The sequence below is a fragment of the Siphateles boraxobius genome, unplaced genomic scaffold (assembly GCF_051911475.1).
Source record: "Siphateles boraxobius isolate OS27281-9 unplaced genomic scaffold, OSU_SipBor_1 22, whole genome shotgun sequence".
Lineage (NCBI taxonomy): Eukaryota > Metazoa > Chordata > Actinopteri > Cypriniformes > Leuciscidae > Siphateles > Siphateles boraxobius.
This window is the reverse complement of record NW_027508833.1, coordinates 31,397,227-31,421,428: the sequence shown is the minus strand read 5'-3', so window position 1 is coordinate 31,421,428 and position 24,202 is coordinate 31,397,227. Positions and strand designations below refer to the sequence as shown.

General features: G+C 39.1%; 1 protein-coding gene across 3 annotated transcripts in view; it reads left to right on the top strand.

Annotated features, from left to right (window-relative positions):
* The window catches only part of ccser2a (coiled-coil serine-rich protein 2a), a 68,970-nt gene that overhangs the window by 16,912 nt on the left and 27,856 nt on the right, over window positions 1-24,202 (top strand). For all 3 annotated transcript variants that reach the window (XM_077239647.1, XM_077239648.1, XM_077239649.1), the window contains exons 2-4: window positions 16,934-18,068; window positions 18,621-18,903; window positions 19,032-19,246. In XM_077239647.1, the coding sequence (XP_077095762.1) occupies window positions 16,974-18,068; window positions 18,621-18,903; window positions 19,032-19,246 (1,593 nt within the window). In that variant the 5' untranslated portion in view covers window positions 16,934-16,973. The remainder of the gene's footprint in view (window positions 1-16,933; window positions 18,069-18,620; window positions 18,904-19,031; window positions 19,247-24,202) is intronic.

The window sequence follows — 24,202 nt, the reverse complement described above, 5'->3', positions numbered from 1 at the left end:
TTTTTTCATATAAATGTCTAAAACTCCGAAGCGAATTGAGATATTTTCACCAAATTTGGCACACATATGTATGGGCTCATTCCAAGGACACATGAAAAAAAATGTGAGATTTTGCCTCTTGGTGGCGCTATAATAGAACAAAACATGAAAATCCCATTGATTTCAATGCAGTTTTGTGATGTGAAATGCTATACTTAATGAACACATTGCTGTAACATTATGAAACTCAGAATTTGTTACCAGCACCTTGCCTTGAAGGTACTCAAAAGATTTCAAGACAGCGCCACCTGTTGGTCAAAAGTTAAAATTACATTTCCAAAAATGCTAATAACTTTTTTTAAAATGTGCTTATTGTAATGACACTGGTCTTAATAGATTCCTTGGGTCATGCCGAGAACATAGATACCAAGTTTGACGTATTTGGACGAACTTCCTGTCCGCCATCTTTATTTACTTTCAAAACCTTCTTTTTCGAACTTCTCCTAGACCATTCGTCCGATTTTCACCAAAATCGAATCGTGTCATCTCCATACCGTGCCGACTAAAAGTTATGGATTTCGTGACGATAGACGAAACCGTTTTCGTATACCACAGCAGCAAAGTTGAGACATGCTGCCAAAATGACTATTAAGTCTTTATCTCTGCAATGCCTTGATATTTTGACACCAAACTTTGTATGTGTCATTGTCACCTCACTCTGACCACATCACATCGATTTCGTAACTGCGCCACCTATTTGTCGAAAGTGATAATCCATTAAATCATCTTAAAAGTTACTGTATATATGATTTTTTAGCCATTTGCCTAAATTCATCTTTAAATGTCTTTAATTGCTCCTTGCTGCTTTCGGTCTGAAACTTCCAGCCATGTTGGCATGTCTTGTCGTCTGCGTTTGCGCTTGGCCCCGGAATGGCTGCTTGCAGCTATATTTAGGGGCCAAGCACCGAAGGTGCGGAGGCACCTATTGTATCTGTTCCGGTTCTTATTATTATTATTATTCTTCTTCTTCTTCTTCTTCTTCTTCTTCCGACTGGGCGTCTATGGCAGCCCATAGAACCGTGTCCGGGAAAGTTGTTTTGGTTTGACATTCTGATAGAGGACAGCCCCAACATCAATTGCACCAATTTTGGTGTCTCTAACTCATTGCCTCTAGCGCCACCACCTGTCCAAAGTTTCACTTTTATTATGCTAATAACTTTTGAACCGTTTGGCCTATCAACAAAATTATTTTTTCCTCTGATTCCTGAGCTCATGACGATTCGATCGCACCCTATGACGTCATTTTCCGTCATAAAAATATGGCCGCCATTTTGAATTGTCCAAAAAACCTACTTTTGCGAACTCGTCCTAGACGGTTTGTCCGATTCTCACCAAAATCGCACCAGATCATCTCCAGGCATTGGCGACAAAAAGTTATGGAATTCAAGTCGATTCGTCAAACCGCTTTCGATAAACGCGCAAACAAATTTTACGTAGCGCTTGCGAAAACAGACGTAAGACTGTATCTCCGCAACGCTTAATCGTATTCAGACCAAACTTGGTACATGTCATCACAAGCATGACCTGAGGCTACATGCTGCGTTTCGGCGCAGCGCCACCTACTGGTCGGGAGATATGAAAAACGGCTATTTTTGCTCATAACTTCTGAACGGTTTGTCCAAAAATCATAAAAGTGGTCTCTGTAGATTCAGGGCGTCATGCCGAGTCGACTGATATCGAATTTTCCCAGATCGGCCATTTTGGCTGTCGGCCATTTTGAATTATGTGCTAAAATGCTGTATTTTTTGAACGCATGAACGAATTGTTACGAAACTCGGTATGGGTCATCGGGACGATGCCCTGAAGGAGCCTGAGAAGTTTCGAAACAGCGCCACCTAGTGGTAAAGTTTATTTTTCAAATGCTTATAACTCTGGCTGTGGTTGACTTATTTTCACGGGAGTCATCTCGTTGAGGTCCTGAATCCTTGCCGAGTCCACAGATACCAAACATGCTAGGTTTCAACTTACGGTTTGTGTAGCGTTGTGATTTAGCGCTTAAAAAACATTTGCCGATATCTTCGAAACCGCTAGTCCGATCGAGACGAAACCACCGTCAGAAGTTTGGAACCATAGCTTGTTAACTATATGTGAGAGCCCAAATGCCAAAATATTGATGGTAAGGGGTAGTAAAATCAAATCAAAGTCACGTGTCAGTCATTTTTGATGCTTTTTTTCATATAAATGTCTAAAACTCCGAAGCGAATTGAGATATTTTCACCAAATTTGGCACACACATGTATGGGCTCATTCCAAGGACACATGAAAAAAAATTGTGAGATTTTGCCTCTTGGTGGCGCTATAATAGAACAAAACATGAAAATCCCATTGATTTCAATGCAGTTTTGTGATGTGAAATGCTATACTTAATGAACACATTGCTGTAACATTATGAAACTCAGAATTTGTTACCAGCACCTTGCCTTGAAGGTACTCAAAAGATTTCAAGACAGCGCCACCTGTTGGTCAAAAGTTAAAATTACATTTCCAAAAATGCTAATAACTTTTTTTTAAATGTGCTTATTGTAATGACCCTGGTCTTAATAGATTCCTTGGGTCATGCCGAGAACATAGATACCAAGTTTGACGTATTTGGACGAACTTCCTGTCCGCCATCTTTATTTACTTTCAAAACCTTCTTTTTCGAACTTCTCCTAGACCATTCGTCCGATTTTCACCAAAATCGAATCGTGTCATCTCCATACCGTGCCGATTAAAAGTTATGGATTTCGTGTTGATAGACGAACCCTTTTTTTCGTATACCACAGCATCAAAGTTGAGGCATGCTGCCAAAATGACTATTCAGGCTTTATCTCTGCAATGCCTTGACATTTTGACACCAAACTTTGTATGTGTCATTGTCACCTCACTCTGACCACATCAAATCGATTTCGTAACTGCGCCACCTATTTGTTGAAAGTGATAAACCATTAAATCATCTTATAAGTTACTTTATATATGATTTTTCAGCCATTTTGCAAAAATTCTCTTAAAATGTCTTTAATTGCTCCTTGCTGCAGTTGGTCTGCCAATCCCACCCATGATGGCATCTGTTTCCGCTTCTTGCGCTTGGCCCCGGTAATGGCTGCTTGCAGCTATATTTAGGGGCCAAGCACCGAAGGTGCGGAGGCACCTATTGTATCTGTTCCGGTTCTTATTATTATTATTATTATTCTTCTTCTTCTTCCGACTGGGCGTCTATGGCAGCCCCTAGAACCGTGTCCGGGAAAGTTGTTCCGGTTTGACATTCTGATAGAGGACAGTCCCAACAGTAATTGCACCAATTTTGGTGTCTCTAACTCATTGCCTCTAGCGCCACCACCTGTCCAAAGTTTCACTTTTATTATGCTAATAACTTTTGAACCGTAAAGCCTATCAACAAAATTCTTTTTTCCACTATTTCCTGAGCTCACGCTGATTCGATTGCACCCTATGACGTCATTTTCCGTCATCAAAATATGGCCGCCATTTTGAATTGTCCAAAAAACCTACTTTTGCGAACTCGTCCTAGACGGTTTGTCCGATTCTCACCAAAATTGCACCAGATCATCTCCAGGCAGTGCCGACAAAAAGTTATGGAATTCAAGTTGATTCGTCAAACCACTTTCGATAAACGCGCAAACAAATTTTACGTAGCGCTTACGAAAACAGACGTAAGGCTGTATCTCCGCAACGCTTAATCGTATTCAGACCAAACTTGGTACATGTCATCACAAGCATGACCTGAGGCTACATGCTGCGTTTCGGCGCAGCGCCACCTACTGGTCCGGAGATATGAAAAACGGCTATTTTCGCTCATAACTTCTGAACGGTTTGTCCAAAAATCATAAAAGTGGTCTCTGTAGATTCAGGGCGTCATGCCGAGTCGACTGATATCAAATTTTCCCAGATCGGCCATTTTGGCTGTCGGCCATTTTGAATTATGTGCTAAAATGCTGTATTTTTTGAACGCATGAACGAATTGTTACGAAACTCGGTATGGGTCATCGGTACGATGCCCTGAAGGAGCCTGAGAAGTTTCGAAACAGCGCCACCTAGTGGTAAATTTTTTTTTTCAAATGCTTATAACTCTGGCTGTGGTTGACTTATTTTCACGGGAGTCATCTCGTTGAGGTCCTGAATCCTTGCCGAGTCCACAGATACCAAACATGCTAGGTTTCAACTTACGGTTTGTGTAGCGTTGTGATTTAGCGCTTAAAAAACATTTGCCGATATCTTCGAAACCGCTAGTCCGATCGAGACGAAACCACCGTCAGAAGTTTGGAACCATAGCTTGTTAACTATATGTGAGAGCCCAAATGCCAAAATATTGATGGTAAGGGGTAGTAAAATCAAATCAAAGTCACGTGTCAGTCATTTTTGATGCTTTTTTTCATATAAATGTCTAAAACTCCGAAGCGAATTGAGATATTTTCACCAAATTTGGCACACACATGTATGGGCTCATTCCAAGGACACAAGAAAAAAATTGTGGGATTTTGCCTCTTGGTGGCGCTATAATAGAACAAAACATGAAAATCCCATTGATTTCAATGCAGTTTTGTGATGTGAAATGCTATACTTAATGAACACATTGCTGTAACATTATGAAACTCAGAATTTGTTACCAGCACCTTGCCTTGAAGGTACTCAAAAGATTTCAAGACAGCGCCACCTGTTGGTCAAAAGTAAAAATTACGTTTCCAAAAATGCTAATAACTTTTTTTTAAATGTGCTTATTGTAATGACACTGGTCTTAATAGATTCCTTGGGTCATGCCGAGAACATAGATACCAAGTTTGACGTATTTGGACGAACTTCCTGTCCGCCATCTTTATTTACTTTCAAAACCTTCTTTTTCGAACTTCTCCTAGACCATTCGTCCGATTTTCACCAAAATCGAATCGTGTCATCTCCATACCGTGCCGACTAAAAGTTATGGATTTCGTGACGATAGACGAAACCGTTTTCGTATACCGCAGCAGCAAAGTTGAGACATGCTGCCAAAATGACTATTAAGTCTTTATCTCTGCAATGCCTTGATATTTTGACACCAAACTTTGTATGTGTCATTGTCACCTCACTCTGACCACATCACATCGATTTCGTAACTGCGCCACCTATTGGTCGAAAGTCATAATCCATTAAATCATCTTAAAAGTTACTGTATATATGATTTTTTAGCCATTTGCCTAAATTCATCTTTAAATGTCTTTAATTGCTCCTTGCTGCTGTCGGTCTGAAACTTCCAGCCATGTTGGCATGTCTTGTCGTCTGCGTTTGCGCTTGGCCCCGGAATGGCTGCTTGCAGTTATTATTATTATTCTTCTTCTTCTTCCGACTGGGCGTCTATGACAGCCCCTAGAACCGTGTCCGGGAAAGTTGTTCCGGTTTGACATTCTGATAGAGGACAGTCCCAACAGTAATTGCACCAATTTTGGTGTCTCTAACTCATTGCCTCTAGCGCCACCACCTGTCCAAAGTTTCACTTTTATTATGCTAATAACTTTTGAACCGTTAGGCCTATCAACAAAATTCTTTTTTCCTCTGATTCCTGAGCTCATGACGATTCGATCGCACCCTATGACGTCATTTTCCGTCATAAAAATATGTCCGCCATTTTGAATTGTCCAAAAAACCTACTTTTGCGAACTCGTCCTAGACGGTTTGTCCGATTCTCACCAAAATTGCACCAGATCATCTCCAGGCAGTGCCGACAAAAAGTTATGGAATTCAAGTTGATTCGTCAAACCGCTTTCGATAAACGCGCAAACAAATTTTACGTAGCGCTTGCGAAAACAGACGTAAGGCTGTATCTCCGCAACGCTTAATCGTATTCAGACCAAACTTGGTACATGTCATCACAAGCATGACCTGAGGCTACATGCTGCGTTTCGGCGCAGCGCCACCTACTGGTCCGGAGATATGAAAAACGGCTATTTTCGCTCATAACTTCTGAACGGTTTGTCCAAAAATCATAAAAGTGGTCTCTGTAGATTCAGGGCGTCATGCCGAGTCGACTGATATCCAATTTTCCCAGATCGGCCATTTTGGCTGTCGGCCATTTTGAATTATGTGCTAAAATGCTGTATTTTTTGAACGCATGAACGAATTGTTACGAAACTCGGTATGGGTCATCGGTACGATGCCCTGAAGGAGCCTGAGAAGTTTCGAAACAGCGCCACCTAGTGGTAACATTTATTTTTCAAATGCTTATAACTCTGGCTGTGGTTGACTTATTTTCACGGGAGTCATCTCGTTGAGGTCCTGAATCCTTGCCGAGTCCACAGATACCAAACATGCTAGGTTTCGACTTACGGTTTGTGTAGCGTTGTGATTTAGCGCTTAAAAAACATTTGCCGATATCTTCGAAACCGCTAGTCCGATCGAGACGAAACCACCGTCAGAAGTTTGGAACCATAGCTTGTTAACTATATGTGAGAGCCCAAATGCCAAAATATTGATGGTAAGGGGTAGTAAAATCAAATCAAAGTCACGTGTCAGTCATTTTTGATGCTTTTTTTCATATAAATGTCTAAAACTCCGAAGCGAATTGAGATATTTTCACCAAATTTGGCACACATATGTATGGGCTCATTCCAAGGACACATGAAAAAAAATGTGAGATTTTGCCTCTTGGTGGCGCTATAATAGAACAAAACATGAAAATCCCATTGATTTCTATGCAGTTTTGTGATGTGAAATGCTATACTTAATGAACACATTGCTGTAACATTATGAAACTCAGAATTTGTTACCAGCACCTTGCCTTGAAGGTACTCAAAAGATTTCAAGACAGCGCCACCTGTTGGTCAAAAGTTAAAATAACATTTCCAAAAATGCTAATAACTTTTTTTAAAATGTGCATATTGTAATGACACTGGTCTTAATAGATTCCTTGGGTCATGCCGAGAACATAGATACCAAGTTTGACGTATTTGGACGAACTTCCTGTCCGCCATCTTTATTTACTTTCAAAACCTTCTTTTTCGAACTTCTCCTAGACCATTCGTCCGATTTTCACCAAAATCGAATCGTGTCATCTCCATACCGCGCCGACTAAGAGTTATGGATTTTGTGACGATAGACGAAACCGTTTTCGTATACCGCAGCAGCAAAGTTGAGACATGCTGCCAAAATGACTATTAAGTCTTTATCTCTGCAATGCCTTGATATTTTGACACCAAACTTTGTATGTGTCATTGTCACCTCACTCTGACCACATCACATCGATTTCGTAACTGCGCCACCTATTGGTCGAAAGTCATAATCCATTAAATCATCTTAAAAGTTACTGTATATATGATTTTTTAGCCATTTGCCTAAATTCATCTTTAAATGTCTTTAATTGCTCCTTGCTGCTGTCGGTCTGAAACTTCCAGCCATGTTGGCATGTCTTGTCGTCTGCGTTTGCGCTTGGCCCCGGAATGGCTGCTTGCAGCTATATTTAGGGGCCAAGCACCGAAGGTGCGGAGGCACCTATTGTATCTGTTCCGGTTCTTATTATTATTATTATTATTCTTCTTCTTCTTCCGACTGGGCGTCTATGGCAGCCCCTAGAACCGTGTCCGGGAAAGTTGTTCCGGTTTGACATTCTGATAGAGGACAGTCCCAACAGTAATTGCACCAATTTTGGTGTCTCTAACTCATTGCCTCTAGCGCCACCACCTGTCCAAAGTTTCACTTTTATTATGCTAATAACTTTTGAACCGTTAGGCCTATCAACAAAATTCTTTTTTCCTCTGATTCCTGAGCTCATGACGATTCGATCGCACCCTATGACGTCATTTTCCGTCATAAAAATATGGCCGCCATTTTGAATTGTCCAAAAAACCTACTTTTGCGAACTCGTCCTAGACGGTTTGTCCGATTCTCACCAAAATTGCACCAGATCATCTCCAGGCAGTGCCGACAAAAAGTTATGGAATTCAAGTCGATTCGTCAAACCACTTTCGATAAACACGCAAACAAATTTTACGTAGCGCTTGCGAAAACAGACGTAAGGCTGTATCTCCGCAACGTTTAATCGTATTCAGACCAAACTTGGTACATGTCATCACAAGCATGACCTGAGGCTACATGCTGCGTTTCGGCGCAGCGCCACCTACTGGTCCGGAGATATGAAAAACGGCTATTTTCGCTCATAACTTCTGAACGGTTTGTCCAAAAATCATAAAAGTGGTCTCTGTAGATTCAGGGCGTCATGCCGAGTCGACTGATATCAAATTTTCCCAGATCGGCCATTTTGGCTGTCGGCCATTTTGAATTATGTGCTAAAATGCTGTATTTTTTGAACGCATGAACGAATTGTTACGAAACTCGGTATGGGTCATCGGTACGATGCCCTGAAGGAGCATGAGAAGTTTCGAAACAGCGCCACCTAGTGGTAAAATTTATTTTTCAAATATTTATAACTCTGGCTGTGGTTGACTTATTTTCACGGGAGTCATCTCGTTGAGGTCCTGAATCCTTGCCAAGTCCACAGATACCAAACATGCTAGGTTTCGACATACGGTTTGTGTAGCGTTGTGATTTAGCGCTTAAAAAACATTTGCCGATATCTTCGAAACCGCTAGTCCGATCGAGACGAAACCACCGTCAGAAGTTTGGAACCATAGCTTGTTAACTATATGTAAGAGCCCAAATGCCAAAATATTGATGGTAAGGGGTAGTAAAATCAAATCAAAGTCACGTGTCAGTCATTTTTGATGCTTTTTTTCATATAAATGTCTAAAACTCCGAAGCGAATTGAGATATTTTCACCAAATTTGGCACACACATGTATGGGCTCATTCCAAGGACACAAGAAAAAAATTGTGGGATTTTGCCTCTTGGTGGCGCTATAATAGAACAAAACATGAAAATCCCATTGATTTCAATGCAGTTTTGTGATGTGAAATGCTATACTTAATGAACACATTGATGTAACATTATGAAACTCAGAATTTGTTACCAGCACCTTGCCTTGAAGGTACTCAAAAGATTTCAAGACAGCGCCACCTGTTGGTCAAAAGTTAAAATTACATTTCCAAAAATGCTAATAACTTTTTTTTAAATGTGCTTATTGTAATGACACTGGTCTTAATAGATTCCTTGGGTCATGCCGAGAACATAGATACCAAGTTTGACGTATTTGGACGAACTTCCTGTCCGCCATCTTTATTTACTTTCAAAACCTTCTTTTTCGAACTTCTCCTAGACCATTCGTCCGATTTTCACCAAAATCGAATCGTGTCATCTCCATACCGTGCCGACTAAAAGTTATGGATTTCGTGACGATAGACGAAACCGTTTTCGTATACCGCAGCAGCAAAGTTGAGACATGCTGCCAAAATGACTATTAAGTCTTTAACTCTGCAATGCCTTGATATTTTGACACCAAACTTTGTATGTGTCATTGTCACCTCACTCTGACCACATCACATCGATTTCGTAACTGCACCACCTATTGGTCGAAAGTCATAATCCATTAAATCATCTTAAAAGTTACTGTATATATGATTTTTTAGCCATTTGCCTAAATTCATCTTTAAATGTCTTTAATTGCTCCTTGCTGCTGTCTGTCTGAAACTTCCAGCCATGTTGGCATGTCTTTTCGTCTGCGTTTGCGCTTGGCCCCGGAATGGCTGCTTGCAGCTATATTTATTATTATTATTCTTCTTCTTCTTCCGACTGGGCGTCTATGGCAGCCCCTAGAACCGTGTCCGGGAAAGTTGTTCCGGTTTGACATTCTGATAGAGGACAGTCCCAACAGTAATTGCACCAATTTTGGTGTCTCTAACTCATTGCCTCTAGCGCCACCACCTGTCCAAAGTTTCACTTTTATTATGCTAATAACTTTTGAACCGTTTGGCCTATCAACAAAATTCTTTTTTCCTCTGATTCCTGAGCTCATGACGATTCGATCACACCCTATGACGTCATTTTCCGTCATAAAAATATGGCCGCCATTTTGAATTGTCCAAAAAACCTACTTTTGCGAACTCGTCCTAGACGGTTTGTCCGATTCTCACCAAAATCGCACCAGATCATCTCCAGGCATTGGCGACAAAAAGTTATGGAATTCAAGTCGATTCGTCAAACCGCTTTCGATAAACGCGCAAACAAATTTTACGTAGCGCTTGCGAAAACAGACGTAAGGCTGTATCTCCGCAACGCTTAATCGTATTCAGACCAAACTTGGTGCATGTCATCACAAGCATGACCTGAGGCTACATGCTGCGTTTCGGCGCAGCGCCACCTACTGGTCGGGAGATATGAAAAACGGCTATTTTTGCTCATAACTTCTGAACGGTTTGTCCAAAAATCATAAAAGTGGTCTCTGTAGATTCAGGGCGTCATGCCGAGTCGACTGATATCGAATTTTCCCAGATCGGCCATTTTGGCTGTCGGCCATTTTGAATTATGTGCTAAAATGCTGTATTTTTTGAACGCATGAACGAATTGTTACGAAACTCGGTATGGGTCATCGGTACGATGCCCTGAAGGAGCCTGAGAAGTTTCGAAACAGCGCCACCTAGTGGTAAAGTTTATTTTTCAAATGCTTATAACTCTGGCTGTGGTTGACTTATTTTCACGGGAGTCATCTCGTTGAGGTCCTGAATCCTTGCCGAGTCCACAGATACCAAACATGCTAGGTTTCAACTTACGGTTTGTGTAGCGTTGTGATTTAGCGCTTAAAAAACATTTGCCGATATCTTCGAAACCGCTAGTCCGATCGAGACGAAACCACCGTCAGAAGTTTGGAACCATAGCTTGTTAACTATATGTGAGAGCCCAAATGCCAAAATATTGATGGTAAGGGGTAGTAAAATCAAATCAAAGTCACGTGTCAGTCATTTTTGATGCTTTTTTTCATATAAATGTCTAAAACTCCGAAGCGAATTGAGATATTTTCACCAAATTTGGCACACACATGTATGGGCTCATTCCAAGGACACATGAAAAAAAATTGTGAGATTTTGCCTCTTGGTGGCGCTATAATAGAACAAAACATGAAAATCCCATTGATTTCAATGCAGTTTTGTGATGTGAAATGCTATATTTAATGAACACATTGCTGTAACATTATGAAACTCAGAATTTGTTACCAGCACCTTGCCTTGAAGGTACTCAAAAGATTTCAAGACAGCGCCACCTGTTGGTCAAAAGTTAAAATTACATTTCCAAAAATGCTAATAACTTTTTTTTAAATGTGCTTATTGTAATGACACTGGTCTTAATAGATTCCTTGGGTCATGCCGAGAACATAGATACCAAGTTTGACGTATTTGGACGAACTTCCTGTCCGCCATCTTTATTTACTTTCAAAACCTTCTTTTTCGAACTTCTCCTAGACCATTCGTCCGATTTTCACCAAAATCGAATCGTGTCATCTCCATACCGTGCCGACTAAAAGTTATGGATTTCGTGACGATAGACGAAACCGTTTTCGTATACCGCAGCAGCAAAGTTGAGACATGCTGCCAAAATGACTATTAAGTCTTTATCTCTGCAATGCCTTGATATTTTGACACCAAACTTTGTATGTGTCATTGTCACCTCACTCTGACCACATCACATCGATTTCGTAACTGTGCCACCTATTGGTCGAAAGTCATAATCCATTAAATCATCTTAAAAGTTACTGTATATATGATTTTTTAGCCATTTGCCTAAATTCATCTTTAAATGTCTTTAATTGCTCCTTGCTGCTGTCGGTCTGAAACTTCCAGCCATGTTGGCATGTCTTGTCCTCTGCGTTTGCGCTTGGCCCCGGAATGGCTGCTTGCAGCTATATTTTGTATTTGCATTTGTTTTGTGAGTGTGTGGTGGATGGTGGTTTTCTTAATTAGTTTAGTTCCTTAGTGCCATAAAAATGAGAAACAAGCTTCCGTTTTACTAGTGGCAACTTTGAAATGAAACAATCTTTTTTTTTGTAGATCAATGTGGCTTGAACAAACACATGCCTACCAAAATTTGAGAAATCCCCTTTTCAAAATGCAAGACGTGGTTATATGCATGAAGATTCTGACTGCGATTCTGTTTTGGATTTCCACCTTCATTTTGCATCAATCAAATATTAACAGACTCTGAGTGCCCACTGCTCTCCTCCAGACATATAATTGTGCATTTTTCTAGGTGTCTGATCTGAATGTCTTGGTCTGGAATAAATGCTTGGTGTGTAGGAGAAAATTGTTCTTAGTCTTTTCTGATGTTACAGTCACCAAATAGAAAGAAAGGCTGTTGAGAAATAATGTCAAATGGAGAACACACTTGGAAACACTGCAAAGACTTTTGTCTTCTGTGTTAAAGGAGAACTCCTGGCGATTTTTAAGTTAATCTTGATCGTTATACCTTTGTGAGTAATGTCTATAAAAAAAAAAAAGGGATTGGTGCTTGCAACACTGAGCTGTTTCCGCAAATGCCCAAAGCTCCCACTCAGCTAAAACGGCAGTTATGGGGGCATATACATAGTGTGTTTGTGCCTCATAACAGACACAAAATGCAATTAAAATGTCTGTCCAACATGAACAGGGCCCTTACATGTAAACAGGATGCGTTTAGCACCTAAATGGTGTTTTAGACGACTAGCTGTAGTCTCGCGCTGAAGTCCCGTGGGAACTCAGTTGTAGCCGGAAAAAGGTAAATAGCAGTGTGCAGGTGGGAGTATATACAAATATAAATGAAGACATAGAAGCTAATTAAAGTTTTGCAAATAAGACTACAAAAACATATTACTGCACATCTCTCCTCAAGCCGTGTGTGCCCAAATGGAAGGATAAATAAAGTTTACATTACCTCCACAGTGGTTGCACACGTCTTGGTCCACGGAATGGCTTTTTTCTTCGACCGGCCCCGCTGTGTTGTGTCTGTGTAGTCATCCTTGTCAAACTGTTCGCTGCAAATGCGGTAATCTTTAGCGCGTAGTAGGCTAGTTGTATGGGAGTTTGCACATCAAGTTGAAGTAGGCTACAACTAGCACAACTGCAGAATCTCGAGGTCATGGAAAGGAAGACGATGCAAATTTAAGTTCTTGTATTTTCGCATTCTGTTGTCACAATTCGGAACGGCACAAACGCGAACCATTTCTTCACTTGTGAGCAGCTCCGATCATCACTCTTCACACACTACGCTCCTCCCACGTGCACACTGTTTACTTTTTTCCGGCTACAACTGAGTTCCCACGGGACTTCAGCGCGAGACCACAGCTAGCCATCTAAAACTCTATTTAGGTGAATTTAAACAATGGCTAAGTTGCTAAACGCATCTTGTTCACATTTAAGGGCCCTGTTCATGTTGGACAGACATTTTAATTGCATTTTGTGTCTGTTATGAGGCACAAAGACACTCTCTATGTATATGCCCCCATAACTGCCATTTAGGCTGAGTGGGAGCTCTGGGCATTTGCGTGAACAGCTCCGTGTTGCAAGCACCAATACAGTTCGTTTTTTTTCTATAGACATTACTCACAAAGGTACAACGATCAAGATTAACTTAAAAATTGCCCGGAGTTCTCCTTTAAGGTGGACTGTAATGCATTTAATCCAGGCCTCAAGCAGATCTGACTTATTTCAATAAGCTGCTCTCTGTGACAAATCCCAACTTGTGCACACCTGAGGCCAGCTCAGCTGAAGATCGAAACAGGCCAGTGTCACACTCAAACACCAGCTTATCTCATACAATGTGCTCTGGAGGACTTTTTGCATAACCGCCCCATCAGTAAGGGCAAGCGGATTCAGTACAGAGCTGCAGTTAGACAGAAAGATAACTGTCTAATTGATTTTAATGTCGGTCCGTCACATATAGTGCACACATTATGTTAGCTCTCTAGCCGACTGGGTTATATCAGAAAAGTGGTCAGCTTGGTAAAAGGTATCATTCTGTTCTTCCCGATGCTCTCAACATTTAACTTTTGCCCAAGTGTAGAAATAATTTTACTCCGAAATTATAAATAAGTTTCACAATTAATTAAAAATAAACTGCAATTACACATTGAAATTTTTTTTTGCTGGCATTGGTGGTGGAAATGTGATTAAAGGCATTAGTTTATCTGAAGACACTGGTAGAGGGTTTCTGCTGTGGCCTGAGGTCCATTTAAAATCACATTTAGACATCTCATCAAATTCTACTTTGTTTGATCTGAAGTGACTCGCTTGTTTCCTGGGCTCTAGTTACCCATAATAATTCTTATCTGGATGTCTTTTGGAGAAAGATGTTTGCTGGTGTGTGTGTGTATATATGCGTGTGTGGGTTTGCGTGTCTTGAGATGCAGGTATCCTCACTGTAATTTTCAAGGATTGTTTAAGTGTTTTGTTTGCTCTAGATGAGTGAGTTTTGTGTGGGAAGGAGGCAGTTGACAGATGGTCTGAAGTGTTGCCATAGTAACCCCATCTATGACATCATCTGACCCCAGGCTTCAGTTATTACCCTCCTTTGCCCTCTAAATGGGTGCTGTATGTTTATGTAGATTTATGCAGTAATTTATTCAGTACAGTAACTGAAGGTGTTTTTAAAAGATCTTTCAGTAAAGAGTTCAAAGCCTAAAAACAAAAAAATGTCTGAAATGATTTACAACATTGCAATAATCATTTTAAAACAATAATTTAAAAAAAAATCAGATACAAAGGACTCTACTACTAACATGAAGCATTGCAAATTATATTAAGAAAAAACAGAACAACATAACACTATACACATTGAAGTTAAGTCATTGATTTTAAGTATAAAATATCAATATTTTTACATTCTACAATATTCAGACAGACTGCCATTCAAAAGTCTGGGTCAATAGGAGTTTATGTTTTTGAAAGTCTCTTTCAATTAAATACAGTAAATTACTTTAAATATAACAATTTATATACAATTTATTATAATATTGTAATATATTTTAAAATGTAAAATATTCCTGTTACAATGACAGCAACATTTTTAGCATTATTATTTCAGTCTTCAGTGTCATCCATATTCTGACCTGCTGCTCAAGAAACACTTTATTATCAATGTTGAAAACAGTTCTGCTTAATATTTTGGAAGAAACCACACTTTTTTTCATGATGAATGGCTTTTCACTTCTGAACCAAGAAAGATCTGGTGATAGAATCTGCTTGTGTTTTGACTGTTGAAAACATGAAATATAACGGCGTCACTAGTGGAGTTGTTGTGTAAAGAGGCTTTGGCAGGGTGTGTTTTGGCTGACCTGATTTGGCAGAATGAAGAGGATTATAAAGCATGGCAATCTCTCTCGCTCTCTGTCCATTCATTTGTGTCATGTGACTGCTAGTATAATCTTTCGTCACGGAATGTGGGTCAGTGTGTGAATAAAGGTCGCTCGATTCACCCCCTTTTTATCCCTTCCTTTAACACACACTTCCCATTATACTGTCATAAACTCGTAAACCAAAAACTTGATCCACAGATACTCAAACTGCTGCTCTAATGGACCAAAATAAGTTGTTGTGTATGGATTGTTTATCTATATACTTATTTACCTTATCTTTTATCTTTGTACTTTTGTGAAAGAATGAACGAGGCTGATTTTTGTGAATGAAACTGGATTAGAAAAAAATGAAGACATTATAGACTAGAGGCACTATTAATTTGGCTATAGGATTTGGCTTTTAGCCTAGAACCTCTCACACAGTCTTGAATTTACTTGTTTTGGTTTCCTGTGAGCATTTGACATAATTCACTGAAAAATAAATCAACATGAAAGAGAGCGAAATGAAAACTCTCCTCTTTTCTCTGATACTCTCTCAGCTGCCTCACCTGCTTTTGAAACATTGAAAAGTACACTTTTACAGTTCCATATTTAATACATATTTTTTTACTTTTACTTTTTTAACTAGTCATTAAACTGTATTTCACAACATATATATATTTTTAAAATTAAAGCATTTAGATGATGCACAAGTGATATATTTTCTTGTAGATATTTTTTTAGGTTATGTCTTTGATTTGAATTTATTTAAACCAAACATTATTGTTGCAGTTCTTAAAGTCAGCAGCCAACTGCGAGTAACAATATGGCACTTAATAAGGGTTCATTTTTTCCCCTGCTTGTCAGTCTGCACTCTGCATGAAATTCAATCTCCAAACATGCTTTAATACATCCTGTATGTGAGTTTTAGTTCTGCTCATCCTTTTAAACACATCCTGTATCCTTACCCTGATTTAGCTTGCCGTCACGTGCCGTGAAACTTTCCACGGTTATTCCATTCAAAAGTTACAAAAAAACCCTGCCATCTACTTTCATTTTCAAGTGTTGTAAAACAGGGTTTTTTGATGTACATTTGAAAGCTGTTTTATGCGTGTTTGCCTATTTATACAGGAAATATAACACTTTAACACTTTTACATCCATTAAGTTTACAGACAAACCCTAAAACAGAAGCCCAAATGCAATATGTAATTCAAAATACGGGTAAGGAAGGGAAGGAAAATTCCTTTATTTAAACATTGGACCCTATTTTGACAGACTTTTCTTTGAGTAAATTACTAACCTACTATGATGCTTGACTAGAAAAAAATCATGGACCAAGCTGGACGTCCACATAAATATGATAATTTACAAGATATGAGCAACTGATTTCTTCTGTTGATATACTAGATTATCTTTGTCTGTTCTGTTCTCTACAAATAAAATTCTTTCAATCCATTTCTAGGTATTGTCACATTTACTCATTATCATTCATTCATTGTCTCTCAAGCAGAAAAAACTTTGATTGTTATAAGGGAAATTGATGCATAATGTGTTTCTGTATCTTTCCAAATCTTAGGTCTAAATCTATAGATTTGTTAAAAACATTTTCCCCTTTGACCAGATCATTTTAAACGATTCTGTGGTGTCACAAATGTTAAAAAGTAAATGAACCATGCAGTTTAATTAATATGAGGACCTAAAATCTTGAAAATTCTGTATCGCTCTCTTTCCTCTTTAGGTGTTCCTTTCATGTTTATCCATGACTCTGCTGTTTGCTGATGGAACAGAAGGTACTCAGTAAGTCCTCAATGGTTTCCAGACTGCCAAAATTTGGTGCGCGACCTGTCAATGGTACCCCCTCACCCCTTCCCAATGGTACAACCCAGACTGCGCTCACACAAGAGAGCAAAAATCCCCATTCTAGGCCAAACGGAGTGGTCAGAGCCTCCTCCTTTTCCATGAAATGGAGGAAGGAAAGTGATGGGTCAGTGGACACTTCAAGCCCAGTCGCGGGCAGTATACCAGAAGAGAAAAAAGAAGTTCGCTCCCTGCATTCTCCAGGAAGTAGTGAGTTAAAAAGCCCTTCTACTCCTGCAAACAAAGTGCGCAGGTCTGCCTCCTCATTGTCCACCGGAAGCCCCAAACCTGTTGCCAAATCCCCTAAATCCATCCCGAGTCCTAAACCAATGCCCCAAAACACTCAGATCACCTCCAAAAGTCAGGACATATCCCAAAAAAAATCAACCTTCAAGCCAACTCAAAATGGGACATCATCTCTGGGGTTTTCACCAGGCCAAGCAGCCTCCTCGGGGCTCCAGCGACCAAGGGCGAACTCTAGCTCTACTCGAAGCACCTCTAGAGACAGCTTGTCCCAGTCCAACGACAGCCTCTCACGACAGTCTGCCATGCCTGACTACATGGTGCGTTCTCAGAGCTTCACCCACTTCAAGCAACTGCCCTCACCAACGTCCGCACCCATGACTCGATCCTTTTCTTTCAACAAGGCGGTGGAGCTAGCCAAACCGCTAGCTAATACCCAGCTGCGTCCTCCGCGAACACTTGGACTCAAATCTTCCCTGAGCCTCAGCAAGGGCCGGCTAGTACTCGGTTTAGGGGGCCTGGGGTTTGGAAAGGGGTTAACCGATAGATCTACTGGTACTCCTCCTTTAGAGAGTTTAACGCCTCCTAATTCCATAAAAAGGCCACTTCTGCCTAACTCTGCGCTGACAAAGCACTCGTTACAGCCCTACAGGCTAAATCGACCAATTGCTTCCAAACCGCAATGCCCTCTAGTGGTTGGGAGGTACCCTGTGGAGAGTGATGTTATAACCCCGCCTCTCACTCCAGAGCTTCTCCACTGTGCCAAAAAGAGTGTGAGTGTCTGAGTCTATCATTTTTATTAACATGCATAATTTCTTACATCTTAATATATATTTTTTGCATGGTTCAAGAAAAAGTTCCCTTATGACTTTTTCTCTCATGAGTTCATGAGAGAATTAACAATGTCAGATTGAAATTGTGAACAAATGAATATTTTCTAATCTTCTCAATCTTTGAATTCACATTTTTTTAATGTGTTATCAGTTCTTTAATTTTGTGACCAACTGTGCATATAAAATAGCAATATTAGCAATATTATAAAATATATAATTAGCAATATAGTACAACAATATTAACAAATTAATAATAATAATTATTATTATTATAATCTTTATTATGTGTATGGTTTTTATTATCTAATGATTTATTAGTTATTATTGTGTCTCAAATGATTATGCCAAATATGAAACTTATAGTTTTGGATTCAGTTAATGTTTCTTTTCCAATTTTAATAATATTTGCATAACTATTACTAGCTCTACTGAGACATGAGAAATCAAACATTGAAACAAGACTGAATTTTCCCATTTTGTGGCTGTGAAAAGGCATCAGCTTCTACAGTTTCCCCAGAGGAGCATATGACTGAGCCGGGGTTGGATGGGAACCTCCGCTACTCTGGGGATGGACCGGAGGACATGTCTCTCTCCTCTGCATCTTCTCTTGAGAGGAATGACACCAGTGAGGAGTTCCTAGATGACTTTGACTACATAGGGGACCAATCGCAGAAGGGCATCCTGCATAACAAAATTCCTTTAGCCACCCCCACCCAGACACGCCTGCAGAGCTTCTTGAATGAGACCATGGACTGGACTGGGATTGGGCTGGAAGGTACAGTGTAGCTAAGTGTTGTGCCTGCCTTTCTTGTATTTATGTGGCAAACAATACAGAGCTGATGATATTTTCCTATTTGTGTCAAGCATGCACTGTTTACGCTGTTATATCATGTCTGCTCTCAGGTGGAAAGGCCGATTTAAGGGGTGGTGTGCTCCGTGGGCGGCCGCCGCCACTCATGTCCCCTGATGTGGATCGTCATGTGGCCTCCTCTCTGGAGCTCTCCCCCTCTAACAGCTCTGGAGGAACATACATGTGGGATGAGGAGGGCATGGAGCCACTGGGACACAACACACATATACACCATTGCAGCAGTTATGAGTCAGACCTCAACAGCATAGTGAGTACACAGTTATCTTCCCAAAATTAGTTTGCGGTCCCCTTAGAGTGCATTAAAATCTCTAAGATTTATTTGTCAAATATACAACAATGGGTATTACTGATAGAAAAATAAACTGTATAAAGTTAAAGTATTAGTATATAAAGACTAAGTAGCGAATAAAGAATAAGTACTACTAACAAGTAGTAACAGTTGTTAAAGGGGTCATATAATGGTACATGCACTTTTACAAGTTGATTGAACTGAAATCATGTGTGTTGGCAGTGCCTGTACACAACCATCATATAATGATAAAAATCCGTCCAGTGTTTTTGTGTTAATCTCCTTATATGTTTTCCCCTGCCTCAAATTGAGCCGTTCGATCTTGTGACGTCACTAGATGGGACGCCCCTCCCACGATTGATAATTGACAGCAGCGTTTCAACACAGACCCGCCCTGAGCGAGCTGTCATCATAGTCCGCCATTGTTGATACGCTGGAGCAGAATGGCGTCCAAGCGATTGTGGTCTTCTGTTCTTGGCTGTAATAAGGAACACAACAGTCATTTTGGTGTTCCTAAATACGAACCGCTGAAAACGCAGTGGCTGAGTTTTGTTTTCGAAGGGAATATTCCCCACAATCAACGTCAATGCTTTCATGTTTGCGCGAATCATTTCTGACAGTTGTAACGTTACCTAACACTGCATAGATAACGTTACACATCACTGACAAGCCTACATTTACCGAAAAAAAGTTTTTCATGACCATTAGCTGTAACATCAATCCGTCAATGAACTAACGTATACATCAGTAAACACATAGCGTTCGTATCTCACTAACATTGCACTACCCTGCCAGTACATACAAAGATAGATCAAAGTGACATTAGGTTAACCAACCATTCAGAAACGTCCTGTTCGAGCCTTACTTTTCGAACGTCATCTTGTTCCTTGTCCGACTCCGGTTCAAATTGATACGGTTGCACAGATGTGTCCTCGGAGACTCCCGCTGCCATTCTTTCTCCAAAATATACTCTCAACTGTTGTCAAGGCAACACTCTACGTGTGTTGTGTCCATGGTTGTCAAAATGCCCCACAGAACAGAGGGGTGGGGTGAGCAAAGCTCATTATCATTTAAAGACACATGCACTTAAATGGCGTGCTGGAAATAGAGCTGTTTTTGACCAGGTAAAATTAGTGTTTTCTTACAATACTAATGAGAATTTTTAATTAAAGTATATTACAAACTTTTCATTTAGACCCTAAAGAATCATATTAACTTGTATAAAAATGGCATTATATTACCCCTTTAATAATAAAATTAAAATTTTTGTTGTTGCTGATAACATCAATAATAATGCTGCTGATAATAATAATAATTTGTAATAAACATTTTTGATGTTTCTGATAATACATTTACTCTTTTGTTGTAGCTTATAATAATAATAATAATAATAATAAAAATAATACAATTAATTAATTGTTGCTGATCATTTTTGTTGTTTCTTATAATATTATTATTATAAAATAATATTTGTAGTACCGTGTTTTTACCATTTTATTTGTTCGTTTTTTTACATAGATCGCCCTTTTTTGGGATTTGGACATACAACTTTTGCGTTACCAGCCCATATATTTAACCACACCCATTCTCGTAATTATAATAAAAACCTTTTTCTGAGATTTATGGCTTCTGCAAGTTCCACAGAATGCTGTTCAATTCTTTGTGGGTGTTCATAATCTTTCCTCTGCTGTGTTTCTCGATAAACCTATCGTTCCTGTACTGCTTATTGCTGGTTTCTATATGTGTGCTTGTGCATGTGACAGGATCTCTCCATCCCTATCCTGCTAATTATTTCCTTGGTAATTAGGGATTAGCCCCTGTGGCTCTTCCTCGTGACTCTGCAGGAGTGTGACTCCGAGTCCCGCCGTTCTCAACAGAGGTCCTCCTGTTCTGTCTCGGATGTTTTTCAAAGCCCCTGATCAAATGGGAATGCGGAACGGGCTGCTTAACATTCCAGCTTTTGATCTCAGTGAAGCAGGCTTTGACATCGTTCCTAATTCACAATATCTGATTGGCTCTATTGAATACAAAACGAGTTAGGCTGGATTTGAAACAATAATCAAATGTAAAATTCCAGTGTTCTCTTGTAGTATATACAAATGCACCCCCCCACACAGACATGCTGACTTGACTGTGACTTCAGATATTATGTAATAGCAGCATGTACACATTAGAGCACGGCTAAGTCATTGTTCTTCATACTTGAGTGGGTTTATCCTCGGATGTAGTTGGAGAGGAGCAGTAATTGACTGCGCTTCACGTTGAGCTGGGCTTTGAGTGACATCTAGTGGTCTAATATAGGTACTAAATAAATTCCAACATTTCGCCTGTTTGGGGTGGTTCCTAAAACAGGCATCATTGTTATTGCTCATACTTGGTGTTAGTGATTTTATCAAACCCCTGCTGAAGTATTCAAGTTCAATGCTTTTCCTGGATCTTTATGAAAGTGTCTTTGCTAAAGCCAGTTTTATCCTGTTACATGTTAATCAGTGGCTTGCCTCACACATGCACAGTAATTGAATGATTAACTCTCCCTCTTGACGGCAGTGGATCTCCTCTAGATCCCTGCGTTGTGTCTATCTTTAGTTTAAGACTCTTGTGCTCTCACGGATAATGAAATGGAGGTTTGGCTTCATTTAGATATCATCTGTTCTTCCACTTAGCGAGTGATGTAACAAGTTATCTTTAGTTTAATAGGGCTAGGACTATACACCTATCTCCCGATTCGATACTATCACGATACTTGGGTACCGATACAATATGTATTGCGTTTTTTTTAAGAATTGCGATTCTACAAGTATTGCAATTCGATATTGCAATAAACTGCAATTTTTTTAACACTAGACCATCAGGAAAAGTTAAATCATAGGCTACACTTATACAGACTCTACATGATGTATAAGATGAGTCGAAATTTACAAAAACAAACCACATCTTTCTGACTTTATTTTAGAAGCATCATACAATACTACATTCTCTTGAATGAATGATTCAATAACAAATACATTTTTTAAGTCACTTGTCGCCACTTAGTGTCGAAACAATGTAATCGATAAATGCGTTATTTTAAGCACCAAGTTTCTATCAAAAGCTGATTTTGATCTCTATTGTGGATATCAGTGTTCATATTTTAACTTTAGTACTTTTATCCAAGCACTTCTATGATAATTTTATGATAATTTATGATAATTTTTTAATCACAGAAATAATGATACTATGAAGTTGAAAAGACTGTTTGTGAAGCTGTTTCATGACAACTCTCTCCGAGTCAGCGGCAGCGCCAACACAGCTTTGAATGTTGCGATATGATTTTGTCAAAGTTTAATAGACAGACGAATTGAAAGATTGCGTGGGTGTTTGAATCGAGATCAGTCTTTTAAAGATGAATCGTGCAGCTCTGTTGTCTTATCTCTCTCAACATATGAGTAGCGCGAGGGCTTTTCAGAGCTTTCAGTCTCACGTCTCTTCCACGCGTCCACTTGGGATATTACGTCACTCAGCACTCATAGATAACGACACATTTCATCCTCTGCTGGAACGAAAGTGGCTAACTTCTGTGAACTTCATCTACACGCAAGGACAAAAATAAAGCATTTGAATTAATATTAAAAAAATCGATTTTAGAATCGTAAAAAAAAATCGCGATACAAGGTGAATGGATTTCCCCCCCCCCCCCCCCAGCTCTATTAAATACTACTTCAAAGTTGTGCTGTGCACTTTATTACAGCCACACAGAACTGTTACATTTACTGATATAAAAATAAATTCTATAAAGAACAAGTAGTATATAAAGAATAAAGAAGTACTAATAATTAGTAGTAACAGTTGATAATAATAATATTTTTTGTTGTTGCTAATAACTAATGATGATGATGATAATAATAATTTATAATAAAAAAAAATTGTTTCTTTTAATACATTTTTGTTGTTGTTTATAATAATAATAATATTAATAATACTATTTTAATTGTTTTTTTTGTTTCTGATATTATTATTATTGTTGTATTAAAATAATATTTGTAGTACTGTGTTTTTGTGCCTTTTATTTATTAGTCTCTTACATGAAACTTTTCATAATTATTGCACACATTTTATTTAGTACCAAAAAACAACAACATATTAATCAAGAGATTGTACAACTAATCCATATGGATTGAGTGGTTTTTCTGAAATTTTCTGAAACGATTAGATCGCTTTATATGACGAACAGATTTAATTTAGTCTTTTATTCACATATAAATATTCATAAATGCACACATCAGTTGTCGTGCAAGAACTAATAAGGTTAATTATGTGTTACGCAGCACGCTTGAGCTAGAGCCGTTGAAAAACAGTTGCAACATACTTCACGCGGTCCATGAACCATGCAGTCACGTGGTTCATGGAGCTCTCATTAGTTCCAAACAACTTGCGCTATCAATCGGTTTCAGTGTGTTTAAGACGCAGTTTCACTATATTTGCAGCAATTTCTGGTCAATACAAACGCATAATGAGCATTTATTACTATGCTGACAACTATTATAGTAGTCTATTACAGTAACTAGATCTGGTCTTACTTAATTAAAAATCTTTACATAGGAGTCAATAGAAAATAAAGAATTCTAAGAGTATAACTTTTTGAAGCATCAAAGTGGTAGTTGTATAGCTGTCAATGGAGGGCAGAAATCTCTCAATTTTCATTTTAAATATCTTAATTTGTGTTTAGAGGATGAATGGGAAGTCTTTGGATGTTCTGGGATGGGTTTGGAACGACATGAAGGTAATTATGACAGAGTAAATGAAACATTTTTGGGGGAACTGCATTTTTAAGTGAACTAACCCTTTAAAACATGTACTTAAGACCACAAGGGGGCAGTATGGATTCAAGAGACAAAAGAAATGTTTTCAACATCTTCCTGTCTCTCCTTCCTTACA